Genomic DNA, 15,068 nt, shown 5'->3' with positions numbered 1-15,068 from the left:
GAGCCCCTTGGCGGATATGGGGAACATAATTTTAACGAGTAAAAAAAAAGATTACATAAGTAGAATTACATTTCGTCATTTCAATGTCAAATTGCGATCAAGTTGAAAGGTTTAACGTCCTTTGTCGTCGTCAAGATCTTTTAAGTAAAATCATTCATACCCCCAAACTGGTAGGTGGCGCTATAACGTGACTGCGTCAGTCTTCTGCACTTTTCAACTTCCGATTTGCCAGAGGACCGCCGATCATATTTCAGGTTTGATGTGCACATCTTGCTCGTACACAAATGTCACCGTCGTCGAGCGCTACTCTGTTAAATAGGTTAAAAGAAACATTCCTTAATTTAGTCATTTAATTGTGGCGGTAGATACACAACTATTGTTATTATAAAGTTAGCGTACTGTAGTTTGAGGTAAATGTCGATCGTGCCGAGTTTAACTAGCTAAGGCTAGCCATGATGTGTTAGCCAACAGCAAAGAGTAATTTAGTTGTTTGTTGTTTATAATTGCTTCTTGGCATTTCTATTGATTCTAACCGTTTACGTGGTTACTGCTAGTTTAATTGCACGGGTTTAACATGCTATTATACTAAATACTGTATTGACACCGATATTGAGAAATAGTGCTTATAATTTCTATAGCATTTTGACAGTGATGTTTCTTTTGCCACTTCTGTGATGCGAGCTTGAAATCGAGCTCATTTTTGTGTGTGTTGCAGGTGGTGGAGAGTGGATGCTGATGGGGGACGAAAAAGAGACCTGGAAAGTTAAAACTCTTGATGAAATACTCCTGGAGAAAAAGCGCAGAAAAGAATTAGAAGAACGAACCGATACCAAGTGCCAAAAAAATGTAAAATATTGTTTATTTTCTTGAATATTCATCCAGACATTTTTTATCCGACCTGACCTCATTAGGGTCAAGGGTGAGCTGGAGTCTATTCCAGCTATCTTTGTGTGATAGGTGGGGAACACCTTGGACTAGTCACCAGTCAATCACATGGCGCAGATATAGACAAACACACATTGACACCTATACTCTTCTGTTTGCATATGTTGAATATTTCATATGAAATTGTCGATTTACTGTATAATAGTTCTTCTTTATCACAGTTTTCCCAGAACAGTGTTCCACAGGCGGATGCTCGGGAAGCCAAGCGAGAGACCCCGGAGGAAGGAGAACTACGAGATCAAAAGATGGAAATAACAATTCGTAATTCCCCCTACACCAGGGAAGACTCAACAGAGGACAGGTACTTATATACCTATATATATATATATGTGTACTTTATATTACCTTCTATGTTAGTGACTAACACAAAAATGCGTGTATTTTTTATAAGGGTCATTCTCCTGAAAGGGGTACCAAAAGCGTGACATAGCAAGCATAAATTAATCTTTCCTCTAACCAATTTGCATGCTGAAATAAAGTACCACTTGTTCTGTTACAGTTTCTAAAGAAAAATGTGCAAGAAAATATCACACTTTGGTGTATTTCATGGCAGCAGGGCACTGTTTTCTGAAATCTCAGTTGTTGCATTTACATAAAAAAATGCTCTAATTTATCCATCCATCCATTTTCTTCCGCTTATCCGGGTCCAGGTCGCAGTCTCAGTAGGGACACTTTTGCATGTCACGAAATGGTGATGCACTAACAGGCTGAAATTGACATTAGATTGTATTTTTTACACAACAGAAAGGAAGAAAGTATTCAACATTGTTTCCCCTTGTTTATTCAATATGCTTGCAGGATAATTTCATAAGACTCTCGCTTTAAATCAGTGCAGTCTGTGCGTCATGCCCCCTCAAAGTGACAGTCACTGGTACCTTTTTCAGGAGAATCACACATGAAGGGCGTCTGTCCTTAACAGGGATGGATGAGACACCATATTAACGGTCTGTAAGGGCCCAACCTGTTTCTGTTGTAATAGTAATAGATAGGAAATGTCTCACAATGTTTTGTTTTTACAGAGGAGAAGAAGATGATTCTCTAGCAATTAAGCCTCCACAGCAGATAACAAGGAAAGAGAAATCTCACCACAGAAAAGAGGAGAAGAGAAAAGACAAAAGACGCCGTCGTAGTCACTCTGCTGAGGGAGGTGTGGAACATCAGCATAAAAACATTTGTTTACGGCTATATATACATCTGCATCCACTTAAAGTGTATGTGCAATTTATATGCATTTTTCTACAGCAGGGAAACATGCACGGGTCAAAGATAAAGAGACTAAAGAGAGGGAGCGCGATCGGCGGAAGCGTCAGTGGGAAGAGGACAAAGCCCGGCAAGACTGGGAGCGACAGAAACGAAGGGAGCAAGCCAGAGCTCATTCACGAAGAGAGAGGTGAACACAGTATAGAAAGGCACAATGCTGAAGTCGTTTTTTTATTATCTGCAGTTTGTTTTAATTACACTTAAGCTAGAAAATAGTGCCAGCATGGGTCCAGTTCAAGATGAATTAAGGGCACTGGAATGATGCAGATATCAATTGATGTAGACTGTTATGTAGTTTTAATGTTCGTCAGGTTTTAAGAACCTCAGTCTAACTTTGTGATGCATGTTTGTTATAGTCATGACCTATCAAACAAAACAATACTCCAATGACAAAATTGGGCTTCTGGTTGTCCGGACAGACCCAGACTGGATTCTCCTGGGTTTTTTTTGGACCACAGGGACCGGCTGGAACAGCAAGAGCGGCAGCGCGAGCGTGACCGGAAACTGCGTGAGCAGCAGAAAGAGCAACGGGAGCTGAAGGATCGAGAGAGGCGAGCCGAAGAGCGACGCAAAGAGCGAGAGGCCCGGCGAGATGGTCAGTAGTCGGATGCACAGAGGGTCTGTTTAGCAAAACTATTACCCATTATTGCCCAGAAAAGGTTACCACCTGGGTTTAACTAAGCAAATAGGTAGGACCTTCCCATTAGATAGTTACAGGTGGAAGCAAGTTATTTAACCATAACTGATGCAGTGAGTAGCTTCTCATTTGTTGAACAACCATGTCTAAAGACACATTCTGTGGTTGTGGAAAAGATGTTGTATTTCAGAAGGGTCAAATTAATAGGTATACGTCAAGCATGTGAAAACATCTCAGGAGATTAAGGTTAAGAACTGTCCAACGCTTTATTAAAGAAATGGAAAGACAGTGGGGAAACTGCATAGTGCTCCGAATCACCCGTCGTCAATACACATTCTTGGTGAAAAATTTATGCAACTGTGGACAGAAGTAAATGTTGTGACATTGCAGAAGTTTGTGGAAACAATGCCACAGCCAACGTGCGCCATAGTCAAAGCTAAAGACACTTTAACTCAATATTAGTCTGTGACCTTTTTTGGCCCATGCTGTGTAATTCAAGTGCAATTGGAATTAATAACAGTCTGTCTGGTCCACAGTGCCATCACACCAACGAATGTTACCAGACGAGTATGGTGAGAAGTCGAAACAAAGCCACCGCAGCCGCAGCCCTGTTCATGTTCCCCGGGATAGACCGGAACAGGGGGAACTACGAAAAAATAGTGAGCGTATGGCACAATTAACGTCTCCTTTTGCTTTCATCGAGTTTCTCTCATACACTCTCCTCGACATGTATTTCAGCAACATGTTTTGAATGGATGTTTTGCTCTGCAGCATTAAAGGAGGAGAAACCAGAGCTTGAAGACTTACTTGCAGATCTTCAAGACATCAGTGACAGCGAAAGGAAACCTAGCTCTGCTGAGTCTTCCCCAGGTAAGACATTACCATTGCAAGAACACCACTAAAATTTACCTGATGGTCATCAGTCTTTATTATCTCCATACATCTCATCATGTAGCATCAGGATTTGCCTCTGAGGAGGAGGGGGAAGAGTCCAGCAGTCAGAGTGATGAGGGTGAGGAAGGAGAAGAAGGAGAGGAGGAAGGATCTGTCTCAGCGTCTGGTTCAGGGAGATCTGAACAGAGTGCAGGTAATACCGGTAAACATTTCCATTTCCCTGTTATACTGCTGATAGTTGCAGCCAGTTTGTTTAGCTTTATCACTGCCTCTTGCTTCCTTGCAGAGGATGTGAGTGAGGAGGATCAGTCAGAAGAGGAGTATGAAGAGGAGCAGAATGGAAATCATATACCTTCAGGTACTATTTGGTCTAGGTTCAATGATGCCCAATTGTTTTTTTTGTTAAAATCCAATTTTTTATGTGATTGTTCACATTACCAAAGAATGGCAACTTGTCAATGTGAACGCAAAGCGTTCCGGGAAGCGACGCGCATATGCAAGGGGAGGGGAAAACATTTTGGCTGTGGCAGTTCGTGGACGACTTGCTGCGATGTCTGTTCCCACGAGCATGTGGGTGGATGTCGGAGCCAGGATTGGTGGAACTTGAACATAAGCTGTTTCACTGACACTTTCTAAAAATAATTTTTGGATGTCAAGAAGAACCTTTGCCGACATCATTGAGTACCTTTATCCAAGTCTAGCATGCCAAACCACGCCTTTCGGGTGGACATTCAGGGTGGATATACTGTATGTGACCTGACAGTGCAAACTGCAGTAGATTGGATACATATTGTATTTACATCTACATACAAACAAGGCCTGAGTCGCATTTGAAAAAAATCTGAATTGTACTGTTCACACTGACATGAAAAAATCAGATACAGGTCACACAAAAAAAAAATCAGAATTGACCTGCAGTGTGAACGGATAACCTTAGTCATATCTGATGTTTACAACAGATATGTAGGAGGAATTTACTCAGTATTTCAGTTTAATTATTGTTTTCCCTTTATTTTGCATTCTAGGTTTCTGTAACAATTTTACTTTTTATTTTAAGTTGTTGAGTGGTCAGGAAGTCAGTAACTTCCATTTGGTTCGGCTTGTATGCAAACGTACTTAGAATTTATCAACTCATGGTTTTAAAATGCTTTCCAAGTACGCTATGCTGCGGGTACATCTGTGATCCAAATGTAAATCAAAAGGCAGACCAGTGAATGTTTTTAAGCATAGCAATAGACGCCTGTAATCAATTTCAGATTCATTCTTCCACCACAGACACTTTTGCTCCCCACAGTTTGGAAAACACTGCTGTGACACTGCACACTATAGTTAAAGAGCATTTAACACCCAAACCACTCCTTTTGAGCTGTAATTCTTTATACATGGTTACTTAGTGGCATGATTCAGGTCCACAATCTGAACACACCACTGATCATCAACCTTCATCCGACAGTACCAGAGTCCCGTTTCGACCATGATACAGAGGAAAGTGGTGAGGACATGGAGGAGGAGGAAGATGAGGAAGAGGAGGAGGATGAAGACGAAGACGCAGGGGATGGTGACCCTACGCCTCAGTCTCAGATACATTCGCGTACACCCACTCCTGAAGGGAACTATATTCCTGACTCCCCTCCTATTTCACCTGTGGAGCTGAAGAAGGAGCTGCCCAAATACCTTCCTGCTTTACAGGTGCATGTCAACTCATCACAGTTGTTTATACATGTTAGCCATATGGTAACTACTAGGGGTGTCACGATAAACTCAGCTCATGAGACCAGACGATAGATAGTACTGGGTTCACAAGAACGAGACAAGACGATATTTTAACATTACTTTTGAAGTGACTACAATGACTAAATATAGCACTGGGCCGTCAGAATTTTTTATTCAACTGAAAAAATATAGGTACATTTAGAAATAAGCATGGTGCCTTTAATGGTTGAACTTTTTTCACAAATTGAAACAAAAACTAAAAATTATAAGAGTTAAAATGATGGCAGTTGTAGCTACCACTACTAATCATTTATGCTGATGTGCAGTTACGCAAAGACACATGTAAAACGATAAGTTTTGTTTATGCTGGGGGGAGAGACATTGTGTTCGTCGCTCGTCAAGTCAGGATGTGGCAGATGGGCACCCTTACAGGCGGGGTACTCATCAAAGCCACAGCATCAGTCCGCCCAGGGCGCCATTCAAGACGCTCCACTGCAGATGCCCCAATTGATCAAGAAGTAGAAAAAAGGACAAAGCTTTTTGAGTGGATTTATTCCAGTACAGCGATAAACGATTACTCGTGATAGATGCCTGTTACTCTCTGCAGCTGGGTAAATAAAAACCCCTGGGCACGAGTGGTGATAATGCATACCATGACAAATGTACAATAATAGACTAGTTCTGCTGGCATTTAAGGTCTGAGGTTGTACTCTTTTCTGGTGCGGTCATGAATTTGTAATGAGATACGTTGTGATGATGTTATAATGTTAAAGCATAACTAAATAAGAAAACGTACAGTATGTAATCACCCACTTTGAGTCAGCAACAAATTAATGTGCATATTTGTGTTTTCAAGGGTTGTCGCAGTGTGGAGGAATTCCAGTGTCTGAACCGAATAGAGGAAGGAACATATGGTGTGGTGTACAGGGCCAAGGACAAAAAGACTGGTAGGAAATGAAACATGTGATGTGGGCCCATGATGTGGCTGTAAGGGGTGTCTCTGATGCATGGGCCGCTGAAACGAAACATATGCCGTCATGTTTGCAGATGAAATTGTGGCCTTGAAAAGGCTAAAGATGGAGAAGGAGAAGGAGGGCTTCCCCATCACATCTTTGAGAGAAATCAATACCATATTGAAAGCTCAACACCCCAACATCGTCACAGTGAGGGTAAGTAGACTTTGCATTGTTTTATGGTGTAGGTTTGTTTATGCACTATGATTTCATTACGTGCTTAATTCAAGTTTCTGTTCTAGGAAATAGTTGTTGGAAGCAACATGGACAAGATCTACATTGTCATGAACTATGTTGAGCATGACCTCAAGAGTCTGATGGAAACCATGAAGCAGCCTTTCCTGCCAGGTATTGTAGCATATTGATGACTATAAATGAAGTATATCTCAGTGATTATTCTGTTAAATCTGCTTTATACAACCTCGATCACCAGGTGAAGTCAAGACGCTGATGATTCAGCTGCTTCGAGGAGTGCGTCATCTCCACGATAACTGGATTCTGCACCGTGATCTGAAGACGTCCAACCTGCTGCTTAGTCATAAGGGCATCCTGAAGGTGGCTTAGCATTGATGAACTATGAAGTGAAGTGACAGTGAACTGTTAAATTGCACATGCCCATTTTCATACCTAATTAAATATATACACTCTTATTGGTATTTATAGATTGGTGATTTTGGTCTTGCGCGTGAGTATGGATCACCCCTGAAGCCCTACACTCCTGTGGTTGTGACCTTGTGGTACAGATCACCAGAGCTGCTGCTCGGAGCCAAGGTAAAAACACATCTTCACGAGCTTGGTGCTCTGCAATAGCTCGAACTCCAAATATTAAAGGGGGGATAGTTTGGATTTTTTTTACATGAAGTTGTATGACATCCCCATGCAGAGTGTAGTGCATCAAAAGTGACTTACCCCCCCCACTTAGGTCACACCAACTAACCGGAACTACGTTCCTCATCACCGAAATCCGACCAGAACTCAGCTCACAGGACGAAGTGGGGGGTAAATCACTGGTGATCCACTACACTGCTGATGGGAACGTCATACAACTACAAAATCCAAGCTATCCCTTTACCATAAAAGGGTTATGTCATCATCGCTGATTGTTTTGTCCCCAAAATATATTTCCAAACATAAGCCAACATCTGCAAATCACTTGGTGTATGGAAGCCCAATTTTGACTTTTACACAAGATGATTTACACATGGAAAATGTCCAGCGGCCGTCACAGCACATCCACTTTCACAGGCGAGACAGACCAAAGTAGAAACGTGCCAGTCAGACTGTCTGCGTTATGTTTTTATGGACTGCCACTGTGTTTTTTTTCCTCCTTCCTGCAGGAGTACTCCACAGCTGTCGACATGTGGTCTGTGGGCTGCATATTTGGCGAGCTCCTCACCCAGAAACCTCTCTTCCCTGGAAAATCTGAAATTGACCAAATTAATAAAATATTCAAGGTAAATACTCTGATTTATCACCACCATTAAGGTGTTTGGAGTCAGTAAATTTTGCAGATACTGTATGTGTCAGAGTGGGTCAGCTCATAGTGCAGCTCTGTAGTGCACCACAGGGTGGAGCTGCTGGATTTAAGTGACCCAGGGGATGAAACCAAGAAGCCCACCCGGGTAGTCTGAATTGGTTTGGACTCATTCAAGCTTCTCAAGTTATCATACAGTCGTTACCTGTGATGAATTAAGCTTTTGTACACGTCTGCTTGATGACTACTTAAGGCAAAGTGGAAATATATTGCATCCGTCTCTATTGGTTTTGCACTCAAAGGACCCTATATTGTTTGTGCGGTCTTTAGGATCTGGGGTCACCCAGTGAGAAAATTTGGCCGGGCTACAACGAGCTGCCTGCGGTGAAGAAGATGTCTTTCACAGAGTATCCCTACAATAACCTGCGAAAGCGCTTTGGTGCGCTGCTCTCAGACCAGGGATTCGACTTAATGAACAAGTGAGTTTCTTTAAAGCTCGTTCTTTCCTCATATTTAAGGTAACACTTGGCCCCAAACCTGCACTCCGCTGCAGTCTGTCTGACGTGGTACTGGTCAGACCGCCATCCCAATAAAGCTGTGATGAGTACATCATATGGACATTGTGCCAGTTACATAGTAAGACAAATAAGCACACAAGCAATTTTTGTGTGGTAGTTTTACATAATGACGTAAAGTATAACCTTCAGTGGCAGTGTTTTAGTCATTACTGACTGAATACTCAAATCAGATGTGAGCGAAAGGCAAATATCAAACAGATACATCAGTTACAATCAGCAGGATTTGACAGTGGAAAGATGCTCACTCACATCAGTGTGTTCTTACTCTGCTCTTTCCTTCCGTGGCTCCAGAGCTTTTTATTCACTCTGTGCTTTTCTGGCCAGCTCGCTTAAAACATGACAACAGAGCGCACTGGTGATTCATCAACATGCTTCGGCTCCGTCCTCATGTTCTGTTTCACAGATACACTCACCATGGTAATGACCAATAGTACAAAACATAAATTTGACGAGGACACAAGAACGATTCTATACATTGGGAGAATCAGCATTGTTGAGAACCTTCAAGGATGACAGATATTCCTAGATATTTACACTCTCCTACAGTCTTTACATGCACCTGTAAAAGACAAACCTGCGCAGTCTAGCTGCAGAGGAATGGTAACATGTCAACTGTGCTGTCTGAGGGCTCATAGTTCACTGTGAGTTTTTGGCACCTTTCCAGTCATAAGCAGACAGCCAGGGGGAATCAAAACATGTGATGTGGACGCATCAAACTGCTAAATATTGAGGGGTATATTTTCTCAGGTTGATCTGTCACACACGGGTGCCTAAAAACCTTTCATATTCAACTTTGACTTTGACCATATAGTTCAGTTCAATCACAAGCTAACATTCAACTGAAATATTACCACCTCGGTGTAAAGAACCCCTGGATCATGTACACCAATATTTACAGTGCTTTGTGTGCATGGCTCCATGAAAAGTAACGCACACAGTTTGAATCATTACTAAAGACCTTATTTTGGATGCAAGTGCAGTAGTCAAAGTTAAGGCTTATTTTCTTCTCTGTATGTTCCCACTCATTAATAGTTCCAGTCAGCGGTAATTTCCACAATTAAAGCACACCCGGATTGCATTTTGAGTTCTAATCTGTTATTTGTAAAAATAAATAAATAAATAATAAAAATTGCTTTGCTTTAGGCACTGTTCAGTGTTTTCCAACTATTATTGAGCTGAGGCACATACATTGCTCACAAAATGTTAGGGATATGTGGCCTTCGAGTGAAATTTCAGGATGAGGATGAAGTGAATTGAATTCAACCTTCTTTAAACTTTTGAATGTACATGTCCAACCGTTTAGTGTTTGTCCTTTTTGCACCACTTGCTGCTCCCTAACAAGGAGCTGGCAAAATTCACAAGGGTGTGAGTGAACCATGAATCGACCAGTGAATGGCCCGGTTCAATTAGAATTAGTATTTAAACATTGTTGTCTTCATCATTCTTTTCACATTTTGACATCATGAGACTAAGGCAACATGTAACAATTGATCTATAATAGTAGCTCGCCATAGCAAGGCTTCAAAATGGATGTTCTCGGTGGGACATGGGCGCCAAGCTGAGACTGTCGCATAGTGTCATCTGCAGGTTCCAATTACAAACTGGAAGAAGACAAAAAATCACTGTTGTGAATTTTATCGTTCATCTGTTTGTTAGAAAACTGCAAGTTGTGCAAATAGTACCGAAACATACAGCTGGACATTCAAAAGTTGAGACTTCACGTTTAGTTCACCTGTAAAGTTCCATGCTGAAATTTCACCCGAACGCTGAATATCCCAAACTTTTTGGGAGTACAGTAGTGTACTTTTACATTAGAAAAATCTCACTGCACGTCACCAAACAAACCTGTTCTATAAATGGCAACAGGTGGATACACAGGTTAATTGTGCACCTTTTGCCATCTAGTGGAAAAGCATTTAATTGTTCTGCCTGTTACTATACCTCACTGATGTAGATAGATGAACAATTTGTATTTTTCCGCGGCACACCTGGTGATTCAATGTGCCACAACACAGTGGTTGGGAATTACTTGTCTAGTCAACATCAGTCCTTTGGCACAGAAGTGTTGGGTTGTGGTGTTCTTCCTCATGCTAATTCTCATCTTCGAAAATAGTTAAATCACCAATCTATTCCACACAATGACAGTACTTTAACAATGCAGTGATGCTGCCTGTGCAAGCATCTCCACATGAACTGTCCTGTGTTGTTTTTTTTGTTTTTTGTTTTTTTTTCCTCAGATTCCTTACTTACTGTCCCGCTAAGAGGATCCTGTCTGACGAGGCACTCAAGCACGAGTACTTCCGTGAGACGCCGCTGCCCATCGAACCATCCATGTTCCCAACCTGGCCGGCCAAGAGCGAGCAACAGAGGGTAAAGAGAGGTACCAGTCCTCGTCCACCCGAGGGAGGCCTGGGCTACAGTCAACTGGTAAGGACATTAAGCCTTCCACTTTCTCCGTGACATAAAGCCAGCAGGCTTTCCGAAGGCTGCCTGTGTTAAATAGATTAAAGGCCGACAAGCCTCTGCTTTGTGTCTGCCTTGTTCCTCCTCGTGTTTTCCATGATGCGCATGCTGACGTTCCTAATGTTTTCAGCAGTGGTATGACCCACAAGGAAGTTATATAGCAATATATTGTAATTACAGAAATTAAGTAACATCTTAAAAATAATCTTGATGGTTCACTGCTAATAATAATAAGAATGGAGTGTGTTAGTCCAAGGCTGACTGGCTTTAGCCTAAGTATTTTTGTCTTTTATTCTCATCACTGTGTGGGATGTTTGCGTCAACATTTTAGACAGTTTGTCCTGCATTTCACCACATCTTTAGTCACGCGACTGGTCACAGAGGAACCTCTGAGATGTGACACAATGTTTATTGTGATGCTGGTCCACTTTGATTGTTGTAAGAAATTTAAGACGTGAAAAGAATAAAACATACAATGATTAAGGCCCAGTACAAAGATGAGCCTCATGCATATCTTTTTTTGTGTAAAAATAACTTGACCATTGGAAAACATAAATGTAGTCTCATGCATGACTGTGGTCCATATCTTGCAATAAGCGTTGGGGAAAAAAATCAACAATACGACAAAGCGGAACACGCGTCCAGTGTTAATACTTTGATGCTCACAGAACTAAGGTCTCATGAGGACTTCAGTGAAGTTGTTCTGTGACTTGTTTGGCTGTATTTCATATTGAAGGACCACAGGTGTTTGACTTCAGAAGTGTCACTGTAAAAGGTATCCCTGTTGACATAAATATGAAGATTAAGGTCAATTTTTATGTCTTATTTTTGGATACAGGAATTCTATGGAGCATTTTTAGAGTGCCAAAAATTAAATTTAACTTTTGACTGACACCTCACTTGAACCAATAGCGTTTAGAACGGTTTTCCCTGTCTTGCTGTAGAACAGTAGCCAATTACCACCTGTGCAAAAGTGTACCAACCCCTCCCCCGACATTTGTAGACCAGGCCAATTGCATCCAATCTAAGTAACACTACGCATTGACTAGCCAATGAAATAGTGAAAACACAGATATGCTAATTGATGGGCGGGCTTTTGTCATAAGAGCAAGGAAGTCCCGCATAACGGAGAAAAGGAAAACGTGGACTGTCCATGCACTGTGCGTCAAGGCTGCATGAACGTTGCAACTTTTAAATCTTTATTTTACAAACAATCACGACAAAAATATGTTGAAAGACAAAATACAGTACCAGGAAACCATGGGGTTAGTCAAGACTGACCAAGTGTGACCAAGGGTCTCCACTTTGGAAGGCCTGATTGTAACTTTAGAAAAAACTGTGTAAAATACTCCAATGGGATTAGGTAAGAACTTAAGCTATGACCCCATTGTGTTTTCCAGCCCATACCACCAAACTTGTTATTTTGAAGGCGCATGTTTCTGAAAAAATATATAGGCGAACCACCCCCCAAAAATAATTCTTCTCAGTGTCTTCAAACTCCTATATCTAAATGTCAGGAGCACTTTGAAATATTCTGACTGGGGCTAAAAATCCAACTTGTTAGCTTTCAAAAGAGCCTAAAGCTATGCCTCTACTCCAAATGCTTTAATGAGAACTGTACATGTATTTTGAGTATGAATTTTTTTGGTGTTTTAATTAAAATAAAATCCTGGAAAGGGGTTAATTGGCATTTATTTAATTTTGGCATAAGAGGATCTCCATAGGTTTTACTGTGTCCTTGGCTTAGTCCTTATTAGATTTTAAATTATTACTCATATTTCCCTCTGTGTCAAATATTACATTTCTGTAAATATTTTTCCTCTCAGAGAGAAAGACTGCATGATAGTAGGTTCATGCTTAACTCTCTATTTTTTTCCCTCAGGGGGATGACGACCTAAAGGACACAGGCTTTCACCTGACCACCAGCAATCAGGGAGCGTCTGCTGTCGGACCAGGATTCAGCCTCAAATTCTGAGTCTGAGTTTCAACGGAAAGAGCACGAAATGCCTGCCTTTGGACTGAACTGTAAACAAGATCAATCTGTGATCAATTAGGACTATTAACAAGGACTGTCTAACAGCAAGACTGGTGGCGCTGATACGTTCCATTTCCAACTCTTACGACGGCCCTTGCTACCATATCCAATGTTGCAATTTTAAGAGGTAGCTTTGTGCTTCTGTTTTGTCTTTTATTTCCATTTTTTGTACTTCATGATAGAGGTTCCAGTTTTATAAATGGTGATTACAGATGGTGAGCTACTGTGTCATGATACAACATTAGCTTTTCCACCTACCACTATTATGACTATTCGCTGAGAAGATAAGGGCATATTTTTTGCTGGAAATAAAGTTTGAAACTGTCTGCTTTGTAATTCTGCACTTTGCCAGAGTGGAAAGTGAAAGAAGTCAGCCCCTTCTTTTTTCAGCTGTCCAAAAGTGATGTCACTCCGCATTTCGCCATGCAGCTTTTGCTCCTCATTTCTAGAATTGAATTAATCAACTCTTTGATTTTCAGCCCATGAAAAACAAAAGCGGTACATTTAGGTTTAGTTCAAGATGGTGTGAAGCTTGAACAAAACAGACAGTTGTTATGTTTGATTTGTCCCCCTTAGCCTTCCCCTGCAGCTCCCTTCTTTAGAATATTACACCTGATGTGTTGAAGAGCAGCTGGTGAAGCGGCTGACAATCTCTGGCAGTGTTGAGCCTTGTAAAGCTAGTGAAGCATTTGAAGTCTTCCACATGTGGTTTCAGCTCCAGATACAGTACATCCAAAGGTCAGACAACACTGCTTTTTCTTACTAATGTGGTTAATGTCATTTGAATTATACTACAGGGATGACTTAGTTTCTTATTTGAATATACACTGTTGTTGGAAATGCTTAACAGCAGTTATTGTACTTGTACAGTATCATAAACAATTGGAGAATGACCAGCGACATACGCGTTGCTCGTTCACAAAAGTACCTCGTCATGGAATGTTTATTTGATTTGCACAATGGCTGTACAGTACAGTACAATTGCATAGAAAGTACTAAAGATAGAAATATGTGCCCAAGAGAGTGTGTGTGTGTTCAGAATCGCACGCGCACCCTCCAAGAGTAGTTGGTGAGAACTTTGTCTTTCTTCTTCACAATGCAGGTGTACGTGCCCTCGTTGATGGCGTTGGCTACTATAGTGATATGGTCGTCTTTCAAAGAGATGTAGTTGGGATGTGAGAACTCCAGCAGCTCGCCGTCCTTGTACCAACTGAGAACAAGATGATGCTCCAAGTCAGTCAACACAACACATGATCACACAGGAGGTGAGATCATACTCACAATACTTTTCCCTTCTTAGATGCTATTTTCTTGCCACAACGAAAAGTCAGCTTTTTGCCCTCAACGACAAGCTTGTGTTTGGTCCTTGGGGGAGTCGGGGTGGGAGCCACAGTGGGGAAAGGGAATTCTAGGAGGGGGAAATGTGTTGGGATCAAGAGCAAGATCTTGCAAGTAGGAAAATAAATGGAAGTACTGGCCATAAGATTAGGTACACCTCCAAATTAAATGAAGTCCAGGACATAAAGGATATGATTGAGACTGTCAATACTGTTTGTTTATTTTTAGTTTATTCTTAGTTTGCTGTTGTTTACCTTACCCAGATAAGGGCAAAAAAAATTAGAAATAGCAGTTCTACATTGCAAACTACAATGCTGACATTGCCTAAGACGTTAGGTGTTTGTTTTCTTTGAGCGAGCAGGATTATAGTTAAGATATAATATATACATACATACAGTCATTTTTTTATTAATTAGTTCCAAAAGGTCATACAAAAACTGAAGGGTATGAAAACCGAAGCTAATGTGAATGTATCCTTTCACTCTGTTCCAGACACCCAAAAATATGAACAAAAATGATATTTTATAGAGAGCAATTATAGTTTTACATGCTGAAAATAATGTGAAATAATTATAAAAGACGAATGAAATGGACAAATGAACATTTTGAATAATTTTTTACTTCTATGAAGACTCTTGTTGGTGAGGGTGGGGGATTTAATGTCTTTCTTGAATTATTTACCAGGGGGTACTTTGTTTAGGCGCTCGATTCCATGGAA

At 41.0% G+C, this 15,068-nt stretch overlaps 2 protein-coding genes and 1 long non-coding RNA gene across 5 annotated transcripts in view; 2 read left to right on the top strand and 1 right to left on the bottom strand.

Annotated features, from left to right (window-relative positions):
• The first annotated feature begins 226 nt into the window (after nucleotides 1-226).
• Nucleotides 227-13,338, top strand: cdk11b (cyclin-dependent kinase 11B). 3 transcript variants are annotated; one of them, XM_054774097.1, is made up of 20 exons: nucleotides 227-254; nucleotides 716-846; nucleotides 1,107-1,246; nucleotides 1,965-2,092; nucleotides 2,188-2,335; nucleotides 2,664-2,800; nucleotides 3,379-3,501; nucleotides 3,614-3,712; nucleotides 3,798-3,929; nucleotides 4,023-4,094; nucleotides 5,190-5,425; nucleotides 6,306-6,396; nucleotides 6,497-6,618; nucleotides 6,705-6,810; nucleotides 6,896-7,017; nucleotides 7,126-7,233; nucleotides 7,800-7,916; nucleotides 8,267-8,415; nucleotides 10,752-10,941; nucleotides 12,860-13,338. In XM_054774097.1, exons 2-20 carry the CDS (start codon nucleotides 730-732, stop codon nucleotides 12,950-12,952), a joined length of 2,430 nt encoding a protein of 809 aa, XP_054630072.1. In that variant the 5' UTR covers nucleotides 227-254; nucleotides 716-729; the 3' UTR covers nucleotides 12,953-13,338. The 3 variants fall into 3 exon arrangements, with proteins under 3 accessions (XP_054630072.1, XP_054630056.1, XP_054630063.1); XM_054774081.1 differs by having other exon boundaries at nucleotides 2,625-2,800; XM_054774088.1 differs by having other exon boundaries at nucleotides 249-319; nucleotides 2,625-2,800.
• mmp23ba (matrix metallopeptidase 23ba) overlaps nucleotides 11,313-15,068 on the bottom strand; it is an 18,671-nt gene continuing 14,915 nt past the window's right edge. The window contains exons 7-8 of the mRNA XM_054774109.1: nucleotides 14,294-14,420; nucleotides 11,313-14,222 (exon numbers count right to left, since the gene is read on the bottom strand). Of these exons, the coding sequence (XP_054630084.1) occupies nucleotides 14,048-14,222; nucleotides 14,294-14,420 (302 nt within the window). The 3' untranslated portion in view covers nucleotides 11,313-14,047. The remainder of the gene's footprint in view (nucleotides 14,223-14,293; nucleotides 14,421-15,068) is intronic.
• LOC129180089 (uncharacterized) overlaps nucleotides 13,788-15,068 on the top strand; it is a 15,210-nt gene continuing 13,929 nt past the window's right edge. The window contains exon 1 of the long non-coding RNA XR_008570095.1: nucleotides 13,788-14,277. This is a non-coding gene — a long non-coding RNA (uncharacterized LOC129180089). The remainder of the gene's footprint in view (nucleotides 14,278-15,068) is intronic.

Source organism: Dunckerocampus dactyliophorus, chromosome 1 (assembly GCF_027744805.1).
Source record: "Dunckerocampus dactyliophorus isolate RoL2022-P2 chromosome 1, RoL_Ddac_1.1, whole genome shotgun sequence".
Classification (NCBI taxonomy): domain Eukaryota; kingdom Metazoa; phylum Chordata; class Actinopteri; order Syngnathiformes; family Syngnathidae; genus Dunckerocampus; species Dunckerocampus dactyliophorus.
This window is presented reverse-complemented; position numbering and strand designations above follow the sequence as displayed.

Coding starts and splice junctions, on each gene's coding strand:
- cdk11b (XM_054774081.1), top strand. CDS start 730: ATGCTGATGGGGGACGAAAAAGAGACCTGGAAAGTTAAAACTCTTGAT. Junction 3,930..4,022: donor GAGATCTGAACAGAGTGCAG/GTAATACCGGTA, acceptor GCTTCCTTGCAG/AGGATGTGAGTGAGGAGGAT. Junction 7,917..8,266: donor AAATTAATAAAATATTCAAG/GTAAATACTCTG, acceptor TGCGGTCTTTAG/GATCTGGGGTCACCCAGTGA.